At 32.5% G+C, this 25,372-nt stretch overlaps 1 protein-coding gene across 8 annotated transcripts in view; it reads right to left on the bottom strand.

Annotated features, from left to right (window-relative positions):
• LOC124368782 (protein quiver) overlaps nucleotides 1-25,372 on the bottom strand; it is a 45,815-nt gene that overhangs the window by 18,943 nt on the left and 1,500 nt on the right. Inside the window, exons 1-3 of one of the 8 annotated variants that reach the window (XM_046826147.1) lie at nucleotides 16,304-16,800; nucleotides 11,111-11,288; nucleotides 4,549-4,599 (exon numbers count right to left, since the gene is read on the bottom strand). In XM_046826147.1, coding sequence (XP_046682103.1) covers nucleotides 4,549-4,599; nucleotides 11,111-11,129 — 70 coding nt within the window. In that variant the 5' untranslated portion in view covers nucleotides 11,130-11,288; nucleotides 16,304-16,800. Of the gene's footprint in view, nucleotides 1-2,533; nucleotides 2,579-4,548; nucleotides 6,828-11,110; nucleotides 13,181-16,303; nucleotides 16,801-16,834; nucleotides 16,914-25,372 lie in introns of those variants that run through there. The other 7 variants (XM_046826142.1, XM_046826143.1, XM_046826146.1 and 4 more) reach the window with 7 other exon arrangements.

The raw sequence follows: 25,372 nt of genomic DNA, 5'->3' as shown, positions 1-25,372 counted from the left end.
AAAATATGTTTTTATTTAGTACAAAATTGTTTATATTATTATTGTAACCACTTTTATTCAGTTATGTGGGTCTGATGATGTGGTCATTGAGTACGAAAGGACTCACAAAAATAATAAAAAAGTATGTTATTGGAGTATTTGTTTTAAATTAATTACTCAATACAGTGTCAACATTTATAAAGTGATAAAAGTGTTTGTAAAAAGTGAATTGGTAACACTGCTTCCCACATTAACTCTGCAACCCAAAGTAAATAGGTAACTACAATGTTCTCTACTGGTTGAGAAAGATTGCAGTGCAATCAAAAAGTTCTAACTATGTGTAAAATATGTGTACTTTTATGTGTCCTTTCAGTCAGTGGACCTTAAAAGATAGTTTTCAAGGGAAGTCTGCTGATTTTCCTATCAAATAGTAACATTCCCTGACTTTCAGCCCTATTAATTCAAGTCTGTAGGTATTTTTTTTTTTTTTTTTCAAGATATCGTGCGGACAGACAGATAGATAGGCAGACATACAGAAAGACCGGAATGAAATTTGTCCCAGCCTCTCGAGTTATAGGCTTATCTAAAGCTCAGCCAATAAACATATGGTCTTGTTACATTAATTATACAAATTTTGATACAAAATAAAATCACAGAAACAGTGTTTTCAATTTTTATAAAACATTGTGGATAAGAAGTTAATTCGATTCCAAATGCATACCCAAGTTAAACAATACATGATCAATTATAATCTGTCCTCTTCAGGAGTCAAATATCAAAACATCAAAATGTTTCAGCACACAACATTCATCACATGGGGATGGACACACCAATACCAAAGGAGTGTTCTCATTGAGGCTGCTGAGGTACGTATATCACGTATTTCAGTGATACATCTGTGTTGTATTGTGATACTTCGTTTGTGTTACACCTAACATAATGCTGGGTTAAGGTACATTGTTTTGTTGACTTTGAATTTGGTGTGTTCATCACAATGTGATGCATTGTTTACTCTTTCACTGAAACTCGTGTTTGGCTTATGTTTGATACCTGAAGTACAGGAAAGATTCCAGTTTTCAAAATGTTGTGGTTCTTTTATTGTAACATTTAACAATGGTAAATACTCATAGTAATCCTACTATCCCTTCAATTATCCATTATCTATAAAGAATCCGATAAAATATATGCATGGACAATACAAATTGCTTTTTACTTTTGTCATTACGTATTTAATGTAATTTTTAAATACATTAAATGTCTTGTATTTTTAATTTGTTTTTGTTTAGATTATTAATTACACTATTTGACTGATTTGTCTCTTTAAAACTTTTATCAAAACTACACTAAATCATTTTTACTCAAACAATTGAAAATCTAAATATTACATTATATGATTTGTTGTGAAAGGGATAATCAATTAGCAGAAAATGTACATTTGAGCTGTTCTGCTTGAACAAGTCTAACATTACTCTAATATTGTAAATAAAACACTATGTTTTGATATTTTTGTCTCAAATAAACTCATATAAATACTTGCATATAATATTGTCAAATTTAGTAAAATGTTACAGCTCCACAATTGGATTGAATGAATATAAATTTATGAATATAAAATGTTCCTAAAACTTATTATTGAACAGTATTTGAATTAAGAACCTTTTACAAGAGATAAAACAAGAGTTGATGGACGACTGCTAGAAATGTGCTCGTTGTTGTCTGTATGAAAATAAAGCATTCGTTGTGGGTTTGCTTTTGGAGTAGACTGAATATTATAAATATAATGTTGAATAGATAAAACATGCATAAGAATGGTATAGTTTGTTCTACACTATCAAATATTTTGAACAGTTATTTTTATGACAATTTAATAATATAATGAAATTGTTTTAATAATGTAAACATTAAAACACAATTAAAAAGATTATTTGGTGGCTCTTCTTTGTCATATTTTATATTTTTTTAGGAATTAAAATAAAATACTGTATTTATTAAATAATGTCATGCTCCTAACATATGGGTGTGTCCCTATTTCTAATCTTAAAGATTGTAAATTTATTGTAAACAAACCAAATATTTTAAGTAGACATCGGTTTTATGAGAATTTTTATGACATTGTTGATGGAAAGAACCTTTTATCATAATACTCTGAAAACATATTTAAGGCTTTAATAAAAGAAAGTAAGGTGTACTAGTAATTTTGTGTGGATACATTTTCCATGAGTGCAAAAATTCTTAACATTCTTGCTAAAGGTCTTTGACCCCAATGTCTGTCAGTTCTTTTTATTTATTATTATAGATAATTTTCTGCATAGACTATAATGTTGATATATATTTATAGTAACAATGATCTCGTAATACTACTCCACATCATCTACATTCAACATTTTATTCTAATGGTTTAAGCCTGACTTGTTTACAGTTCTTCACAAATAAAATTATTATTTTCTCATTACTTTCAGAATATTTAAGCTAAGAAATCGTGTGCACACTCAACCTGAGATACAATAAGTTAAAAATCCCTGACTTCGCAAAGGTGCAGTTTGGATGAACTTACTTTGACACTCAGCATATGACGATTGCACTGCTGCGAGAAGAATCACTGCAAATACCCAACAAGGATGACAGGTGACTCACAGGTTAGATAGGGCACATGACATACATATTAGCATTAGATATTAGCAACCACACATATCGCCAAGCTAGCCGCTTCACTCGAAACTTCCCCAATTTTCCATTCTTTTGCTCTGAGGTGAACATTTTTTAACCAGATGAAATTTTATCATGCCATTTCTGCATGTTTAAATGGCCAGTTAGACGTTTTCATAGGGATACTTGGCATATTTCCTCAATACAACATTTTCAACAACCTCAACAAAAATTATTCAAAAGGGATATATGACATGGTAGGCACTAGTGAATGTGTTACTGTGAAAAGGGGTTAAAATACAAAATGGCTGCTAGGGGCTAAACAACATTTCCCGACCTATGTTTACAAGACATTTTTTGTTGGAATCATGAGTACTGTCAGCTAAAGGATTTTGTGACACTTATTTCTGAACACTGTGTATAAGCATTATACAGTTAATATTAAAGAAAATAACACAATTTTTTTAATTATCCTCTTATCTATTCAAACCTATGAGCCAAATTTGGTTTCTTTAGCTTAAATAGTTCTAGAGATATTAATTTTTTTATAAAAATACAAAATGGTGACTAGCGGCTAAACAATATATTTTTTTACCTATATTTATAGGACATCTTTTGTTTGAAATGATGAATACTATTATCCACAGAAGTTTGTGACACCCTTTTGTGAACACCTCGTATACACAAAATTGATTTATTTTAAGCAGAGAGACACGAAAGAATGTGTAAAATGACGAGTTTTAAGGCTATACAAAGTAACGATTTCAGTGATAGTTGATTTAAATAAATAGAGTGTTTATTTCAAGAAATTAATATAATAATTGTAAACTTTTAGAGACACGAGTACCCAATAAAAATCAGGTAACAATGGCTAGTGAACATGAGGGTTAGGAAACCAGAGGTACAAGGAGCTAACAAGTTTGAAGAGACCTATCATGTAATCTTGTGTCAGGATATTCAGACAGTGTACTAGGATTCTAGGAAACTTGAGAGTTACAAAACCAGAGGTACAAGGAGCTAAAACGTTTGAAGAGACTTATCATGTAATCTTGTGTCAGGATATTCGGACGGTGCACTAGGATACTAGGAAACTTGAGATTTACAAAACCAGAGGTACAAGGAGCTAAAACGTTTGAAGAGACTTATCATGTAATCTTGTGTCAGGATATTCGGACGGTGCACTAGGATACTAGGAAGCTTGAGAGTTACAAAACCAAAGGTACAAGGAGCTAAAACGTTTGAAGAGACTTATCATGTAATCTTGTGTCAGGATATTCGGACGGTGCACTAGGATACTAGGAAGCTTGAGAGTTACAAAACCAAAGGTACAAGGAGCTAAAACGTTTGAAGAGACTTATCATGTAATCTTGTGTCAGGATATTCGGACGGTGCACTAGGATACTAGGAAGCTTGAGTTACAAAACCAAAGGTACAAGGAGCTAAAACGTTTGAAGAGACTTATCATGTAATCTTGTGTCAGGATATTCGGACGGTGCACTAGGATACTAGGAAGCTTGAGAGTTACAAAACCAAAGGTACAAGGAGCTAAAACGTTTGAAGAGACTTATCATGTAATCTTGTGTCAGGATATTCGGACGGTGCACTAGGATACTAGGAAACTTGAGAGTTACAAAACCAGAGGTACAAGGAGCTAAAATGTCTGAGGAGGCCAGGTAGTCTCAAATGCCAGAGCTGAAGCATCAAGGTACTAGGGATGGAGACTAATACATTACTAATGTATAAGTTTTATTAAAAAGAAATGTTTTGAAATCAATTTGAATGCCAGTCACTATTCCTTCAAAGAAAGTGTGTTCTTTTTTAGATTGTGGAACTTTTATGATATTTTCACAATGAGTAAAGAATGGAAAACCTTGAAAGATCCGACTTGTTAGCAAATGCTAGCGGAGTGAATAGCTTACTCACTAGGAAAACATAAGTCCGCATCTGTAAACGCTAGTGTTGCGAGCACAACAACTGAAAACAAACAGGTTTTGCTGAAACAATAAATGATTTCAATAATAACCATCATTTAGTTACATAAGTATCTTAGTCTTAGAAATGTTAGCAGTTGCAATATAAAAAAATGAACAGTGTTAGTTAAATTGAAAATCTAGATTTATTTTTAATTTTTATGTTAAAGATAGTGTGGAGAAGATTGAACTGGTTAAGTTTATATTACTAATTAACTTAACAGTATAGAATAAGAAAAGCTGTATGATTATTTGTATCACTGAATTACCGGTGTCTTCTGCATTTAGAATTAGTAATATCTCAGATATTTCAGTTACATGTAATTTGTACTGGTATAATGCTACTTCCATATCAGTTCATAGGTACTGATTTTCACTATCAACCACTTGCTTCAAACTTGTAAGGAAATACAACAAACTAAACTACATAGATTGTTATTGATACTTGTCACACTTAACACATTAATTACAAACGAAGTTTACCCACTACAGAGACAAATACCAAATCAGTGAACTGCAATATGTCACCAACCATAATTAATCAAAAACCTTAGAGCAATAAATCAAACAAACATACCTACCTAACCAAGATATAGTTGACCATATAGCAATTAATAGTTTAAATAAAATTCAGGAATTTGAAAAGTGTATTATTGAAAATAATATTCTAGACAACCCCAACAGCCGAGAAGATGAACTACAAATGGCCGCCAAAATTGGATTAGCATTGATGGTGGAGAATGAGCATTTGAAGATGGAGGCATTGAAACTAAAACCCAACTAATTTGTATGGAGGGGAAATTGGAAGAAATAGATGTTGACAAAAGTAAATACATGAGTAAGATAGAAAATGTATTACAATTAAATGCAGACCTCAAAGCCCAACATAATAAAGAGAAGCACCTATGGCTAGAAGCTCAGAGAATCTATGAGGAGAATGATTTAAAATTAGATCAACTTGTAGATGACTATGAAATGAGAATAAGAGAACTCGAGAAAGGTATGTCACGGCTGAAAAAAAATTAAAAGCTATGAAATGCTGGCCATAACTTTTTAAGACTCTGACTCACAGACTTCTTCCCCAGAGGAAGTTACCCCAGTAATTGAGAGTAATCACGTTGCTCTCCTGTTGGGAATGTCTAAAATTAAAACAAAAGTAGATCACAAAGAGTTCATTGCTAAGACAAAATAATCAAAGATAAAGCAACACCTTCGCCATACCTATGACTGAACCAAACCAAACTACTACCCAGGAGTCAGTAAAACCTGCGGTCAAAAATTCGAACCATTCAATGACTACACCTTAAGTAGAACAAAGCTCATCACTGACTTCAGAAATCAGACAATCCGACAGGTTGCAACAAAAAAACAACAATCTGGCCACGCCAATGACAGTACTAGGCCAAACTATGACTTCAGAAGACATTCAAACCTGTATTCAAAAACTGAGTCATAAATTGACAACTTGAACAGAATTAAACTCTCTCTTGACATTAGGAACTAGACAAACCTGCAATAAAAAACTGATCACACCTTCAGGGACAAAAAACAAACCCGTAAAAGTAATAAGCACTCTTTCCATTCTGATACAGTGAAGAAGGCAAAGAGAAATAAGTTCAGTGTCTCTCTGCAAGTTGTAAAAGCTACTAATAAATCAAATAACCCAGGGTAACAACTTGCTAACTTAACTGAAATCAGGGAAAAATTAATGCAAGGACCTCCAATGAATGCTAAAAAAAGCTGAGGATTGGAGTCTAGAAGAATTTTACACTAATCAAATACATTTTTATATTGAACATAACAACTCTTTCAACAGCTAAATACTGAACCCATGTTCACCACCTATGCTCAGCCTCTCATGCATCTACCATCTCCACTTACACGTGGTCAACAAATCAAGGTACAAGCAGATGTTCACCAGTCCGATATTCCTCCCAAAGAGCAAAATCATGTTTCTTTTTTAGAGCATCAGAAAAAACCAGGAATCAATTTCTAAACAACACTATACAACATAGCCATGTGCCTGAGAAGATAAAACATAGATCCCTTATTATCCTACATCAAAACATAGACAGAATTGCCAATAAAATCAAGTGCCTGAACACCTACCTCAACATCTTGAAACCTGACCTAGTAATTGTGACATAACACGGACAGACAAGAGACATTGTCAAACACAAGACTAATAGGGTATTCACTGACAGCAGAATATTGCAGAAAACCTCAACAGAAGGGAGGAGTTGCTTATATTTACAAAGGATGCATTGAAATGTCAAAATTGAAAAAAAATTATATACTTCCGAATACACTATGGAAATGGTATGTGAAGTAGCAACTACTAAAATTTATCTCAGCAAGTCCACTCTCTACCTAGTTGGGGTTTACAGGACTAAAGGAAACTTAGAGGCAGGTCTTGATGTTGTATCTGAAGCGTTGGAAGGTTTTCCAACTAACAAGCCAGTAGTAATCATGAGTGATATCAATATTTATAGTATGGCAAAAAAGTATAACTATACTCTACTGATAGAAATCCTGATTAGCTACAACATCCAGAGATTGAACCTCCCATACAGTAGAATCACACCAACCTCCAGAACAACCATAGACTGTGTATGCACTAACCTGCAACTAGAACAGCTCCATGTTAAGATTCTAAACACAGCAATCTCAGACCACACAGGACAGCTATGTACCATCAACTTGGACAAACACTTACCCCATCACCATCTGCTGTACGCAGAAACATGAGTACAAGAAACTTGCTAAAGTTAAACCTCTCCTTCAACAGCAAGACTGAACAGTAGTCTAGAGCTCAACCAATGCAGAAGAGTCTTAAACAGTTTTGGCAGTATTCTTTCTAATGCAATAGATGTGACATGCACTGTAACAAAAATGAGAACGAAAGCAAAAAGAAATAAGACAATTCTAACTGAACCCATAGCAATGCAGTTGAGGAGACAGTACATTGAAGGTCAAGACTTACACAATATAACTGGAAGTGAGATCGACAAAACTAATGCAGATCAATTAAAAAAAAAGAATAAGACCTTCGGCTGAAACATCTGAGACGCCAAGAAAACATTGATGGGATAACAGTGGCAAATAAAAAATCAAAGGCAATATAGCAAATCATCAATTCAGAGAGGAAGCCAAAAGAGGATAAGTCCCTGCCCATATATTAGATACACAGAGAGAACTCGTACACATTTCAACAATATTTTTATAAACATAAATACAAAAATACTAAAATATATCAAAACTAAGCAAGTGGTCAAAAAATACTACTAAACGCAAATCCGAATATTCAAACTTTAATACTACAACCTACATCCTAAACAGAGGTAGATAAACTAATCTGTCGTTAAAAACAAAACGTCAGATGGATTTGATAGTGCCTCTACAAAAATGTTGAAAATATGTAAAGAAGAAATAGTAGGCTCTCTTGTTAATGTCATAAACAAATCTTTCACTTCTGGAACATTTCCATCTGCTTTAAAAATATCTAAAGTTTATCCGAAATTCAAACAAGGAAACATTAACCAACCAGTTAACTACCGACCGATATCACTGATACCAACTTGTAATAAAGTTATGGAAAACTTATTTTGGGTAGATTCCTACAACACTTGTCAACCAACAAACTGCTTACATCTTAGCAACACAGATTTCAGAGATCCCCTGCGGCATAGGGGACACTACAGCAGGCAACTTGCAGCAGCTCTTCATCCACCAAAAAAGAGCAATCAGAGTTCTAAGAAGCCTCTAGCCTAAAGGCTCCTGTCATCAAGCCTTCACAGACTTTAAAATACTCACTGTAGTAAATCTTTACATCCTGGAAGCAGTCACCTTTCTCCATCTCAAGTCACCTTAAGCATCAAGAACCGGTGCCCAAAATCACGGCTACAACACCAGACATGCTTCTAGCTACCAACTTCCTGTACATAGACTGGCAGCCACAGATAGGAAACCGACCTACGCAGGAGTTGAGCTATGGAATGCCATTCCAAAGGAGCTGAAGAAGACCAACCTGAAGTTTGGACAACGTCTGAAGTGCTGGCTACAAGAACATCTTTTCTACCAACTTAATGAATTTTCCTAAATGACACTGGTAGACCAATCACGTTTCAGAATAACTCTCTAAATCTCAATTCATTTTCTCAAGTACAACGAAGTTGTGTAATGCTGCACAATATTGTTTTAATCGTAAAAATATGCTGCATCTAAAACGGAAGTGTGCATATGTATTTAAAAAGCTAACAGTGGCCGAAATCATGAAGCTGTAAGTGCAAAACTGACTGAAGAATCTGCTCCTTATAATAAGACAGAGGTATTGAATTTTGCTTCTAAGGAAAATGTTGAAGTAAAAACATATCCTCCAACTCACATATGCAATGACTAACTTATATTTGCAAGAAAACTAAGAAGAGTGTGAGCAACGTTTCCACTGATGTACTGCTGTTCAAGTGAATTACTCTGATAGGAATACATCAATGTAGAATGCTTTAAAATGTAGATTGTGATGTGGTGTGTGTGAAGTATGTAATTATGTAAACATAACAATTTTGATTCTTGGGATTGCTATAGTTGTTGTTTATCCACACATCCTTTGGACTCATCAAAGCTGTCTATGTCTATAGTGAATGCTTTTTCAGTATTCAAGACCTGTACCACACAATGAACCTAGAGCTATTTAAACTTGACCAGAATTTAATTTGAAAATCTCTATTTTGCACATTCCTGAGAACTTTTATGCTCACATAAATCCAAAGTTATGGTACCAACTATCCAAAACTATCTACCCCTCCACAGAAATTGTCCAAAAATATATTAATAAAAATAAAATACTTATATTAAAAAAACACACACCATTAAGAGTCTAATACAAACCACCAGTATGTTAGGGAATATTTAAAATTACAATTAAAAATGTTATATTACTCATTGCAGTTTTTATGTTGTAAGGTAAAGTATATAAATGCCTCAACATACAGGTATAGAGTAAAACAGGGTAGACTTGAGTTTGAAGTAAAAGAATCTCCATAACAGTTAATGCAATTCGATTGAAGAAAATTATAAATTGAAATTTGTTTTATTATATTTGGAGCAGTGACTACAATTTTAATTGGCTTGACAAATGAATGGACTAATTGATAGAATTCTGCTACATGGATTTTTTTTAATAACTTTCTGTATTTTATATTTAACAAACATTTTGTATATTTTTTTATTTTTTACTTGTTTTGAGGAGAAATCCTAATGTTTTAACCCGTTAGAACATTTTTTATAAAATTTCATTATTTGTAATACACCCGATAAACAAAATGAACAGCATTTATAGCTTCTTTCTAAACATTGTTCTCAAAAACGTTGTTGAAGATTGAATATTAATTTTGGATTAAATACAAATGCAACTGTGACAAACGCATTAATAGATTGTGTGATTTTATTACATTCAGCAGGGAAGTCCCTACTTAGTAAGGATTTCTAGAGAACCTTTTAACTTTTACACTTTCAAACCCATTTCTAATTTTGACTAAAAATATTTGAAAGTGACTGTGACTCATTGGTCTCAACATAGACCATCTAAAACTCTCTGGTAATATGGACATGGAGAAATATAACATCTCGTACATAGAGGGAGAAAGTTTAAGCAGTGTTTTAGCACTGTGATGATTAGTAATTTATGAGAAAATCAAATGTAAATTCGAGTGTGCCTCCCCAGTTATTGATCAGGGTGGCTGGACAGGAAATCAAATTCCTATGTAGTTTGAACATTAATTGCAATTATTTATCATTACTTTTAATGTTTTGAGCTATGTATGTTAAATACTAGATTGAAAATTTAAAGACATTTAGGGGCGTTGATGTGATACTATTTGTTTCAATAGTATATTCATTATTTTCATGTTTTAAATTTTGAACAGGATCTATTACAGTTCAGTAAGATACATTTTTAGTACAAATTTTGTACGGTAAAAAGTCTTTTTACTTAGAGAATACATCTCAAAAGTTTGTCACATCTATTCACCTTACACATGTAAATAAAATAAAATGAAACATATAACAAGTCTTCCATAAATTAATAGCTATTAATAAAAATGTTCTGCCAGACGCAATAGGTTTTAATATCAGTTTTACAATAAGGATGATAAAATAATCTATTGTGTTCTGGATAACCTTAGTACAATGAACAAATTTTAAAACAATAAAATAAGAAAAAAGCAACTTCAAGTAAAGAAAAAAACCAGATATTATCAACAAAATCTATATAATCATGAACTTTTTATGGACGAACATAAATTTTTATCATCACCTTGTAATATTATTTTAAATACCACATAACTCGAAGAAACTGGATCAACTGTTCTTGAGATTTCATATTCCAAACTCATGTTAATTAATATTTTTCTCCATTTGAATTAGTAAAGCAGAAAGAAAATAAGAGCTCTAATAGAATACATTAATCTGAAAAGATTAATTGCACAACCACATTGTAGTAACCAAATTATACTTACCAAGACCCAAGAACATCATAGTAATGATCAACAGGTACCAGTTACCATATATATTTATTGCCAGCCAGAACTAGATCCGGGATAGAAAAATCCCAAAACAGAAACTGAGAAAGTCAGTAGTTCTTCAAATTTGTTATCGTAGCATTAACCAATGAAATATATTATGACTTTTAATTGCCTATAACATTTTAAAAGGTTCATTTATTGCATGTTACATTTTAACACAGCAACTGTATCATTAATTTCATACAATTTTTTTATAATGAAATCAGAAAAATCTCTTAAAAAAGCAATAAAAATATTACTTTTAGTAAAAGTGAACTAAATAAGCTTATGTTTTTATTTATAAATTAATTCTACAATTTTATGTGCTTTTCTTACATATTCACACCAAATTATCATTACATTTTGTATTCATTTCATACTATTGTTTAAAATGAAATGTATCTACTAAACTCTTCATTTAATGAGTTTGAAAAGGACAGGGTATTCATGATTTCTGTACTTTGTACAATTCTTTGTGTAATGTAAAGTGGGATGAAAGCTGAGTAGGAGGTAATACATAAAAGACAAAATAACAGGATTTCGTAAATTTGCCACCATTATATGTTACAAAAGGTATAACACAAGGTTTGAGAGTTTGAATCTATCCTCTTTGTCATGTGTGGGAGGTATTAACAGCAAATACACAAGAATTAAAAATTTCTCAATCAGGTTCAAATCCGACTGGTTCACCAAAATGTCCAATCTGCCACTAATAAGCTTGATGAAATTCAATTGATGTGTGAAGAAATGAAAACAGATGCACTTGTTATAACTAAGAGTGGTTTTAACGACAAGAACATCGACCTATACCAAATTCCAAATTTCACATTGACCATTTCATATTGCCAACAACTTTCCAAAGGAGGAGGAGTCGCCATTTTGTAACAAAAAATTTCACTTTTACTCCCTTTTCATTCGTTAAAACTATTGTAAAAGTTTTTGAAACAGCTAGGATCAAATTCAATTCAAACCGATCTAAATTGACCGCCATCAGAAAATACAGGTCTCCCTGGCAATGGCAATGAGGAACATTTCTTTACAAATTTTGAAGTCCTACTGATGGATTTGACTAGCCAACAACAGGATTATATCCTAATGTGCAATTTCAACATCAATGCGATGGACAGTAATCATTCTTCCACCAAACGATTTGTCAACTTGTTAAAGTTATGAATCCTTGAGTTGTTAGTCAAAACTCCAACGTGTGTGCCACAGTCAACAAACGACAATATCAACTCCAATCTCCCAAATATTGCAGTGTCCACGGTCAATACAGCCATCTCGGACCACTACGGCGAAGAGGCTATATTTAGCAGAGTAAAAATCAAGAGGGAGCCCAAAATCACTAAAACAATAAGAGACTTAAGGCCAGGCAACATCACTCTCCTCAAAACTTCCCTTTCCAAACAAAACTTTTAAATTCCAAGAGTCAAGTCTTTCAGTAGAACAGCATTTTAAAATATTCAGTGATACACTAAACTTTCATGTTAACATGTACTGTCTTCTCAAAAGCATGCAAGTTTGTCCTAAAAAGGTAAACAACAAATGGATCACTAAAAGAATTTTAGTATTCTATAGAAAAACTAGTTTTTCTCATAAACTCAGAAAACATCCTACACTGAAGAATTCAAGCATTTTTCTTTTTTTTGTAATTACAATCTAATTTACAGTAAAGTGGTCCAAGCGGCAAAGACATATGATGTTTCTAAATCAATTATATCTTCAAAAAATATTTCTAAAACTGCTTATGACATCATTAACAATAAAAAAATCATGCATCAAACAAATCAAATTAATAATGGTGACAGACTTGTGGAGGACACGGTTGAGGTAGCAAATAGCCTTAATGGATTCTTCGGATCTGTTGCTTATAAGCAAGGCCCTTGCCCATCACCCCCACCAGGAATCCAAAAACAGAGGCAGTGTCGAGTAGCCTCCATGGCACTGGCACCTGTCTTTAAGGAAGAGCTTGAAAAAATAATTCAGAAGCTCCCAACAAAAAAATCAAATAATTTAAATTTATTGTCGATGTGGTTAATAAAAAAATGTCTAATAAAAAGCATATTGTGAGACCATTAACCCAATTAGAAAATTTCTCTTTTGAACAAGGAGTTTTTCCCTTACTCCTAAAAACCACGAAAGTAAGCCCAATATTCAAGAAAGACGATCCCCACCTGTCTCAATTTTGCCAGTTTTGAGCAAAATATTCTAAAAACTTTTCTTGGTAAGAACACTTTAATTATTGATTAAGCACAACCAGCTATCTGAAAACCAGTTTGGCTTTGAAGGGTAAGTCGACAATAGACGCTGTTGTAATTCTAGTCGATATGGTAGAATGTCAGGATCCCACATTGAGTGTGTTCCTAGACTTATCGAAAGGATTCGACTGCGTTGACCATGATACAATGCTTCACAAACTTGAATCTCATGGCATCCGAGGCGTGCCTGTGGCTCAGGTAATTTTTAAGCCACAGAACTCAAATTGTCCATATCTCAAACAAATTATCTGAATCGATTTACCTGATTATGTTGTCCCACAGGGCTCAATCCTCAGTACAATTCTCTTCCTGATCTATGTCAATGACGTAGGTTCATCAGTTCTGCATAGAAGACTTTTTCAGTATGCTGATGACACGACTCTGTTTTACTAGCAAATCAAATTTGATTCTGGAACAGCTGACTTTTGTTGAGATCAACAAATGCGTCCAACATTTCAACAGCCTCAATCTTTAGACAAATTCTGTAAAATCCAATTTTATAGATTTTGCTTTACGATCAGTAGACAGGCATGACGAGCAAGCTGTTATGTTGGCTGGCACCATGGTGGAAGAAGTCTACTGCTCAAAATTCCTGGGAATATACCTAGATCGAGAGTTGACTTGGAATAATCACATTGTCCAAATTGTCCTCAGACATTTATGTTTTGGCAATTCATGAGAGTTCATGCTGCAAAAACAAGCGATCCGCATTATCCGCTTAGGGCTGGACGTGGCTTGCCTTAACCCCTTCCCCCTCCTGACCATCGCCTTCCTGTCCAACTGTTTCAGACGACAATATGCGGTACCGATGAAAGAGCTACCGGCTACAGTGGGATACTACCATCAACATTCTTGGTAGTATCCCACTGTAGCCTGTCTGGACTGGACTCCAAGCAGCTTTTGGGTACGCTTGAACCCTTTTTTTTTGTGTTCTTTATTTTTCTATGTATTAATACCACCCCCACCTGACAAAGAGGATGGATTCCAATCCTCGAAACGTTCATTATATCTTTTGTAACATATAACGATGGCAAATGTCCGAAATACTGTTATCCTTTTAAACCTTCCATCATCAATAACAAACTTTAAAGGACGTAAATATTATTACCCTGTGTATTCTTTGAATGATAACTACAAATATATAGCCCGGGCCACATGTCACTGAATATTAGGCCAAAAGAACAGAGTAGAGTCTAGCTTTCCTCATCTGACGCCTGTCTTAGTGCAAATACTAGAGGTAAATATAGAGCATTGTCTGTATCCTATGCTATACATAACAGAAAAGTTGTATCATACATAAGTGGCAATTTAGTTGTATCAATTTGTCAATTCAATCAGTGGAGAGAGACAACTGAATATAGCTACAACGAGATATAAAGATGATATATACAACTAAATTATTTTTTAAATTGGCTTGTTTGTTCCAAGGTGATATACTGTGTATGACTGGGGGTTAGTCATGTCATGTAAGACCTTTATGTATTTATACACATTGCCTAGCCATTTACAAGTATCATTTTCCATATTTTTCCATTTGTCATTTACCTTCACATATGATAAAATGCTTTAGTGTATAAAGGGTATTTTTTATTATCATCGTTTTTTAAATACACCAGTAAACATTTCCTACAGAATTATAAAGCAATCAGCAAAACAATAAAATACCTAATACACTGAGCTCTGAAACGAACAAATAATTTCTAGTATGGAAAGTAATACAACAAAAATACTGATCTTAACAAAAAATATATGTATATGTGTGTGAACTTTTAAATTAGTTGATGTCATCATTTATATCTAGTAAAAAGTTCAAAAAAGGAAATCTTTTCCATAATATTTGCAGAAAGTTTTTAGGGATATGGATACACAAATACATAATTTTTTATGAAAGAACAAAATTACAATTAAAGTGTGTAAAGTTACGTTTATACTTTATATTTGTTTAATAAACTAATCTGTAATTAAAGGTTCAAATAAACAAGAAGAATGAATGGCTTAACATGTCTAATATGTTTCCTGAAAATGTAAAAGATCCCTTCTTCACCATAGCTTAGGAGCTCTAATTGATAGGTCTGATTCCTCGAAAGGTCAATGAAAAATTGGCCAATGAATTGTGACCTTTTTTCTCTAAAAGTATTTTAATGTCACTGATATAGTGATATAATCCCGCAAAAAGATGCCTTATGTAGAACATAAATGTATGTGAGAGAAGGAATACAAAACAAAACATAAATCAAACAAGAAAAAAATCTTTATCCTAACAGTTTATCCAAGTATCTTTCTATGATTTTGAAACAAATTTCAATTAAAAATTCCAATTTGAAGCACCAAAGTGAAAAACTCAGATTTTAAAATTAAAATTATTCTGCAATTTCTTCAGTACCGTATATATTTTTAACTTTTTCATGTATATATTTCTCTAACCTCAAAAACAGGACTAACTCACTTGAAGTTCACTATGCCCTAGTCTAACCCAGTTGAAATTGTGCTCTTTATTTCATGAATTAAGAGAATGCTTTAAAATTTTTAATTATGAAACTTGGGGTAAATGTGATTGAGGTTGACCATTGTAGTAAACAGTTCAGTTTTTAAGTTCAAACACAATGTCAAAACCAAACTAGAATCAGGCACATAAACAATATGGACATTGAATGAATTTTCATTGATAAACATTATTTTTAAATTTGTTCATGTTTAATTTGTTTATTTGAAACACCTTGCATTACACCAATTAATACAGTGTTACGGCAGGTAACTTGTGAAGTATACGTACTAAACAAACACAGTGCTAATTTTGTTCGGCTAGGCTTAAACATAATGGACTAGTGACACTGGTTTAACCAACAAATTATACTGTTACATATTTCAAAAACATTTGGATCAATGTTACCACAGGCTCGCGGCAATATCTGTTTATGTTCACTACTCTGCAATCGACTCAATGTGCTCCTGGCAGATTTAATACTCCTGACCCGACTGGAACAGACACAATAAGATACCAGAGGCGGGTTGCGCGAGCACCAGTCTCCACAAGTCACCACAGAACTTATTGACCACTGAAAATAGTTGTATAACGAACTGCACTAAACACAAAAGCAAGCCCACGCTGGCAGCTGGAGACCCGAAGCCGTAGACTATTTTGGGACACTGATAGAAATAGCGCATCCCTCTTATCCATCATATTCTTTAAAATATTTCGCGTGTGAACATTTTAAATTTACATATCAACTAAAAGTTTTAAATTTTATTCTGAGTTCACGGTTCAACACTGATAACACGATAACGCTTCTTATTCGTATTCAATAATTAGTACAAAGATTAACGCAAATGTTAAAGTTAATACTGTTTTTAAACACAAACACAGTCCATATAAATACTGGCTGAATGCCACTAGAATTACAATGGAATGGATTAAATTTACCTGGGATCTGAATATACCAGAGCATTGTCCTTGTTGCTATCAGTCCAGCGGCATGGTCCTGTCTGTTGTCTTCTTGCTTCTAAAAAATATAACGTTGATTCAATAATATATTAAATTAATTAAGTAGCCAATAGTTTATAAATAAAATGTTGTCCATTAAAATATCATGTGGGGCCGGGCACAGGTACGAAATATGTCTAATCACGAGCAACGTTCACCGGACATTTTAGTCAACTCAGAGAAACTTGGGGAAAGTTGAAAAAAGTAACTCAGATTAAAAGATCATGATGATAAATACAAAAATAGAATAAATACACGCAAAACATAAATAAGACAAAACTACGTTAAATAATCATGTGCTTTGTACGCCTTACTAAAAGAAACTGTGACTTGCAGAAGCGTCTCAACCGCTATCGTCTATATTAGCTTGAGTTTACCGAGTAAATGAGCTTACCAAGCTTTGCCGACCACTGTAAATGAGATCGCCGACTAGACTTCAGTTTTCGTTGGAACTGTGCGTTTTTTTTCAAATTTCGTTACATATAAAATATTATTTAAACATCAACTGTAGACTGTGGGTGGTTACGTAATGAAAGTTGTATGAACATTGGGTTACTGTATGAAAAGTCGTATTAAAAGAGTTAAGTGTTGCGTACAAAAGTTTGTTCTAATTTATTTCATTTATACGTTCAAATAAAGTTTTTAAATTTCGTGAACACTGAATAATTTTTTTAATGTAGACTAAAACACGTTTACACCACCTGTGCGTTTAAATGTAATTAATACGCAATCTTCTTCTCTTTGACCTTGTAGTCCTTATCTCCTGGAACCAATTAGGCATAAAGCTGGGGACCGCAAGAACTTATCTAGCTCCTTTGCAATAGATACCGATAAGAGCGTCGCTAAAAATAAAATAGGGGAAGGGGAGATAAATTGTTGGGATATTCTATTCCACTGTTGAAAAGAAAAGACGGAAATATTCAGTTGGATATCTTTTATTTAATAATTAGAAGAAGTATTTTTGAATGCAATTAAAACATAAAACGTTCTCCAAGCGATTTATTTATTGCGATAAACATTATTTAATACAAACAGTTTGGAGTAATAAAACTTATAACATATTTTATAATAATCACGTTATAAAACTGTTACTATTATCAATGAATATGTCTCTAAAAATAAACTACAGTATAAATAAATTACTTTATAATTTTCTAAAAGACGAATTTTATTTAATGCATTTTACTCAACCGTTGTATTTTATTACTTAAATTATTTTACTTAAGAAAAAAGGCACAGCTTCCTTAACTTTTAGTTTTAGTATGAGTATTTTAGTTTTAGCGTTAGTATTCATAGTATTTTAAGTAACACAGTGCCACCTTAATGTTTTTCTTTAAATAATACATTTTATTGAAACATTTTTTTAACTCTAAGAAATTAAATCTAAATAAAATGCTTTTTCTATTTAATTCCTTACCTAAAAGATTTTTTTTATAAATGTCAACAAATATATTTCATATCAAATTTGGTTACTTATAACTAAACACTTGACATCTTATAAAACTAAGAAAAACATTTCAGATGTTATAATTCTTTTTTATTTAAGCGGATACTTTAAATTATGTTAAATGGTTATACAGTTAAGATTAGTAGGTAAGGTTTTGTGCAAACACTAGGTCAATGTTTCTCCAATTTGTCAAACATGTGTTCTTTAATAAACTAATAAGGGGTACAAATAAGAAGAAGAATATGGGTCTTAAATAACATAGAGTTTATCATAAAATGCAGATCAGTCCGAAATGCTATTAGAAAAAATAGCGGGTGTATAACGAACAAGCTATTTTATATATAGAACCTAATATTCTCAATAAATATTTTATTGATTCAATAATGGATATAAAATAGAACCCTCAAAATTTAATTTAGGATACTTATAATGAACATATGAACCGATACTGGAATAAGTATAGAGAATTTATTTGGTTAAAAATTTGAACAAAACATATTTTGAAGTGAGGAATTTAAAATAATTGAGTCTTTATGTTTACAATATGTCAAATAATAATCATCTCTAAAAACATAGCTCTTTGTTTAGTTGACTAGGTTTCAAAATGTGTTGTACTAAAAACAAGGTTTTCCCTCACACCCATTATATATCTGAAGTACATCATTCTGTCTAGTGGCCTGTTCTCGATTCGAATTTGGGGACCAAATCAAGACCCAAAACCCATTGTTTATACCTCATTAGGGCGGGGGATATAAATTTGTGTCTTCAATTTGTAATATTGTGTATTAGGTACAACTGTTTCTAAACACTTGAAGAAGTTACTAAATCCACCATCACCTAGTAACGCACATGAGAGTATGTCCCTATCTGTTATTTTGTAATGAATAACACGAAATAACTAATCTCCTAATCCTAACTGAGTGGTTATCCTCTTTAGGAACACTTTTGAAATGGGTTTCAGCAGGCAAATTTCAAAGTTTTGCACATGCAAGACATAATAACCAAACAAGTAACATTGACTCTGGATTTAAAAAATCTAATTCTATTTCTACATATGTCAGTGATAATTATATTACCACATTTATAACAATAAAGCCAATGCTGGCAGTAAAGTATAAATCGATTACTCAATAAAACACATCAACTGTCCCAGACCTGTCATTGATCACAAATTTCAGCAGTTTTTGTCCCAGATTTAAAGTAAGGATAGGATATAATTAACTGATTCAAATTTATTAATCCTATATCAATTCAAATTCAAATTCAAATTAACTTTATTCATATTATTTGTACAATTACATTTGAATTTATACAAATAAGGAATGGAATCATCTTACATTTTTTATTTTATTATATCCTATGTGTCCATATATTCTCCAAATGAATACAAAGCCTTATCTGTCAAAAATCTTTTAAAATGTTTTTTAAACAATAAATCATTTTCTATGTTAAATAAATTCCTAGGGACTTGGTTTATAAATTTAATACCTGCCGAGCTAGGTTTTTTATAATGAAATTCCAATGCATGTTTATGTACTGCCAATTGATTTCTATTTCTAGTAAAGTAGTTGTGATTTGACCCCAATCGGGGTAATTTGTCAAAATTTGATCTAACCATCATAACAGTTTCCAGTATATACATTCCGTAAATAGTTAAAATTCCTAATTTTGAAAAATACTCTTTCACAGATTCCCCATCCTTTAAGTTCATGATTATTTTTTTTTGAAGTTGAAGAATGCTTAACAGATTTGAATTACTAGTGGCCCCGTACAACACAACACCAAAGTTTATATGAGAATGTATGTGGGCATAATAAATGGTTTTCAAAATTTCAGTTGAGCAATATTCTGACATGGTTTTAAGAGCAAACAATCCGGAAGAAATCTTTTTTTGCAAAGCCAAAATATGTTCGTTCCAAGTTAAGTTCTCGTCTAGAAGTAATCCTAAAAATTTAGTGTTAGTTAATTGAGAAATTTGTATATTGTCTATTGTTATGTTTGGCATAAGTTTTTTTCTATTTTGTTTTGTGCAGAAAGAGATCATATTTGTTTTATAAATAAAGTTTAGTAATAAATTTGTTTTTATTTCAGTTTTTACTGATCATACATCACAAGTACACACACTTTAATTTATTAAAGACCTGATTGAGTCTTCCTAAAATTGATTTTGAGTTCAGTCAGTCAAAGTAGAAGATACAAATAAAATTCTAATATCTGTACATTGTTCTTATAGGTAACCATTATGGTAGAGAGAAAATCACAGAATAAACAATCTGCAAAGAAGCTGAGTACAAAAGTAGAATCATATATGACATTAACTTAACATTTTATCTTGTGACATGGTAACAAATGTGGTAAAGTGAATTGATTGGTATGATTTCCATTATGTTCTGTAGTCTGTTGTATTGGTTTATTACTAAAGTTATTAGTAAAAGTGTACTCTCGCACGAATTTATAAAATACTATTGCAGGATTATTATTTTTCTAATATGGTTTAGGGTAGAACTCTGCCTGTCCATTCTCCCCAAATATTTTGCAGGTATTTTTTATATATATTTTAATATGGCACTGATAACCTAAATGATTTTAGTCCCTTCCCCCCAAAACATGTTTTAAAAAGGATGAACCAGACTTTAGCTGTTGTATTTAAATAATATTAATGTAATGTATAAATTGACTAAATCAATAATAATTCATGATAGAATGTGTTAGTGGTTTGGTTAGAATGTCAGTTTCCCAAACTCTTTGAACCCAAGACTCCCTTAAGGTCTGTACTACTTTCCGCGGAACCCCACCCCCTCAGGTCATCTCAATAGAATCGATCAAGAATAACAATAAAGTATTGTGTATTGTCACATAATAATTAATTCACACCGGTAAAATATTTGCCTGTATGCCTAATGTAAATTAGGCATCATAAAAATATCAAGTAAATACCGTGTTTTTAATAAATTACATAAAACTATTACTGAATTTTAAAGAAAACACTATTATTATATTATTGTCAGACCTAGAGTAGTGCAAGCAAATATATAGAGGTAAGTAAGTAAAGTACAGTGTTTAACATTTGAAATATTATTGTAATAATACAGTGATTGCTTCATAAAATTTACAGTTTAGCTAGTCAGATTATATCTACTCAAATTCATCACAGTTCGGAATATTCATTCAAAGTTTCACAAAAGCCAATGAGATATATTTGCTAATTGTCTATGGGAAGGATGAGATTTTCTCTTTCCTTTAATTAGGACATCAAAATCTGGACTGATGTTCAAAACTGCAACTCACGCTTCTTTTTAAGTTTGGTCTGTATTTTGATTTCATGACTGCTACAGCTGAGAAGCCCACCTCAAAAAAGAAGGAATTAGCAAAATGTATTAACGCAAGCAGCGCTTTCCTGGCAATTTGCAGGTTCCTTTTTTCGATGTTCCACCAAAACTTTAGCAAGTAATTAGTTTTCAATCCAGTACTTAACGAATATCTGTCTGGAATTCAACCAGTTAGCCCTCTTCAATGTTCCGATGAATTTCTTTGTTAAATGGATTTGATACCCACATTATGTAGAGTTGACATCATTGATAGGGCAATATTCATCAAAACACACTCGAAAATCAAAAGTCAAAATATGAATTTAGTACAATAAGAGCTAAAATAGAACATGACATGAAAAGCATTGATCTAAAAAACCATGTTCACACACTTTTTGAAAAAAGGAGTTATGAAGAATTAAGAGCCCATTTCAATAGTTTGTGCACAGTGGAAGTGCTATCTAGGGAACTAATAATTGTAAGAGGTCCTCAATAAAGTTTTTTAAGAGATTACTGACCATAGAAAATCGTTATAATGGATTATTTACCCCTTTTCTTATGGATAAAACAGTCAGTACAGAATACTACCTTACAGTTTTATGTTGATTACAATATATCACTTGTCTTGAAAGGCTATGGATGCATCCAAGTGGAAAGTATTATTCCATTATGATAACGCACAGAGCCCATATTTTTGGTTAAACATCCAATTTAAAAGATCTCACAGCTCCTCCATTCATCATATTTCACTTTGTTGCTTTTTTATTCCATAAAGTAACAAAAAAATCAACTACTGAAAATACCTCAATTTTAAAATTGCTTCAACAAGGTCTTGCGATGACTCAACAAAATGCAACTAAATAATTGTTTATGGTTTCAAAAATTACTTCAAAATCTACTTTAAGCAACGGAAACAGTGATGTTTGGAGCATGAGGTACCATTAGAGAACTACTGAGACTTATTTCTTGCCCTGTCCAGTTTATAATTTAGTTTTAGTATATACATGGTAAGGTTCACTTCTGTGTTTTACTATTACTACGACTCCCCAGATTTACTTTTGTTTTCTTGTTTGGTATTTATTTTGGTGGTAAATTGAACATGCCACTTTTAACCAAGTCCTTTACTATGTGTAAGGGTGATATCTATGTAAAAGATGCTTGTCTGCAGTTCTAGTAACAATCATGAGCAATCAAATGCCTCTTGTTCACAGAGCTAAAAAGCCAAGAGTTTCAAGTGAAGTAAATGTTCCGAGCATCCCTATGTCTAGGAACAAAACTTCACTCTGCAGTATGAAACCAGTCTATGACATGGCTGAAAGACCTAGTAGCAGATTCAGTGGATTTTATCACTACTGTTATAAAAATACTTCTGCCAATGCCATTATCTGAGCTTCTTTGCCATTTACAAGATCACCAGAGAATGAATGACTAACATCCTTAAATAGTCTGATATTCAATTTAAAAAAATTTGATTAGATGTAGCAAAGCCAGCTAAATTGAATGAACATGAAGACCTTGGTCAATGAACTGAAGCATTTACCCTACATCCCAGCTGATATTTCTGACACAAAAAATGCTTCAGGTTCATTCAAACCCAGGAAAAATTATTTCATCAGATGATTTAAAGTTCTAACCCCGAAATCATACCTGCACATCAATTTACTTCATGATAAAATGAGATGATTATTTGTTAACAAGTAAGTGCTCTGCCTTAACTATGGAATAAACTGGATCCCCTGGAGCGATAATATGATATGGTAACCTAAGAAGCTACCAGGGACAGTTACAAAAAGACTATACTGGAAAGCAAACTATTTCTCTTGAAGGTCTTTCGGGAACTGTTGACTGTGTGTTGAGAGCATAGCTAAAATTAAGTGCCCATGAATATACAGGGAGCATGGTGCCAGTTGTGAAGAATTCTATCTGGTTTGGAATATTACAATACTATTCATCCGGTGAATACTCTGGTTTATACCAGCAATATTTATCTTATAACTGGACTGATAACAATTTCTTTCCCTAGATATTTATACCTATATAAGAGACATTTTTCAGATATTCAAATTGATTGATCAATTTGTTTAAACAGAAGGATTCTGTTAATAAAAATTTAATAGGTCTGGAGTTAAAGATGATTATGTAAAGTATTCTGACTTGAGAAGAGATATAAAAGAAGAACTGGATCACTGTTCAATGCAGGAAGTTTAAACAAACTAAACTTCTGGAAATATATTAACTGGTTTGGGAAAGGTTCTCCCTGGGTTCCAGCTGTGAATATTGATATGTTTCTGTTCATATAATTGCTTGAGAAGAGAGGTAAAAAAAGAACTGGATCACTGTTCAATGCAGGAAGTTTAAACCAACTAAACTTCTGGATATATTAACTGGTTTGGGAAAGGTTCTCCCTGGGTTCCAGCTGTGAATATTGATATGTTTCTGTTCATATAATTGCTTGAGAAGAGAGGTAAAAAAAGAACTGGATCACTGTTCAATGCAGGAAGTTTAAACCAACTAAACTTCTGGAAATATATTACCTGGTTTGGGAGGGGTTCTCCTTGGGTTCCACCTGTGAATATTGATACGTTTTTGTTCATGCCATTGAGCTGTTCAAAAGGCTTAGAGAGGACCTTATTTCTGTGCATCAAATTTTTTATGTAGAGGAATTGCAAGAGGAACTTGAGATTGTAAAATGTATCCAAATCAGATAGTGACATTCTTTAAAATCATCTTTTTTTTAAAAAAGCATCTGACATTTTGATTATACCCTGACATTTTCTTTATAAAATCGTATCTTGCACAAAGGACATGTAGTATGAGATTTGATAGACTGTATTTTATTTTATTTTTTAATTACTATATTTACTATATTTTACTATATTTTAGTTACAGATTGTCTCAAGTCTTTGATTTGGGTCCTTTGTTTTTCTTACTGTTAATTAGTCACATTGCACTTATACTGAACTGTGAAGTCCAGCTTTATGCTGGTGATACAGGGATTTCTCTTCCAATCGTTAGACCATTTACTCCTATAATCAGCCATTAATTCTGCTATAGTATGGACTGAATTGATCAATTTTCCCTGAACCGTAGTAAAACAGTCATAGGTAGGTAGTTAGTTGTATAAGTATAAACTCATAAAACTAATCTTTAGTTCTTTACTTTTAAGATTAGCAGCCATAGGACCAAAGCAAAGCACATAGTGGAGGATCTCGGGATTCTCATAGATTTCATGCTAATCTTCTCTAAACATATATGCTGTTCAAAACTAACAGGAACTCAGGATCTGCTGTGATGTGGATTGCTCAATTTTCAGCAACAAAGACTCTTGGTTTGAAGCCATCTTGAATACGACACTGCTGTATAGTATAGGGAGCAATTATTTTCTTTCATAATTTGGAAATTTCCTGGTTGGAATGGAGTGCAAAAGGCATTTTGACTTCCCCTTTTTTTCATTTTTTTGTACTATGGTGTACTTATTTTACTATAGAGTTCTGCATGTTCACTATATATTTCCTCGAGTGGGGGGGGGGGAGGAGGTTCCTAGGAAATGTGAGAGATGGACCTTCTGTATGAGAGGTCCATTTTTTTGCCTTTTTATTTGGATTCAGTGACACGGTAATTAAATGTACTAGAATTGCAAATATTTTTACAACTTAGATTTGTTTTTATAATACAGTGGGTGATTTTTTAAGGAGTGTGAATATAACATATTAGTTGTGACAG

Source organism: Homalodisca vitripennis, chromosome X (genome assembly GCF_021130785.1).
Source record: "Homalodisca vitripennis isolate AUS2020 chromosome X, UT_GWSS_2.1, whole genome shotgun sequence".
In the NCBI taxonomy this organism is placed as follows: domain Eukaryota; kingdom Metazoa; phylum Arthropoda; class Insecta; order Hemiptera; family Cicadellidae; genus Homalodisca; species Homalodisca vitripennis.
The sequence above is the reverse complement of the archived record's forward strand: the minus strand, read 5'-3'. Positions and strand labels throughout refer to the sequence as shown.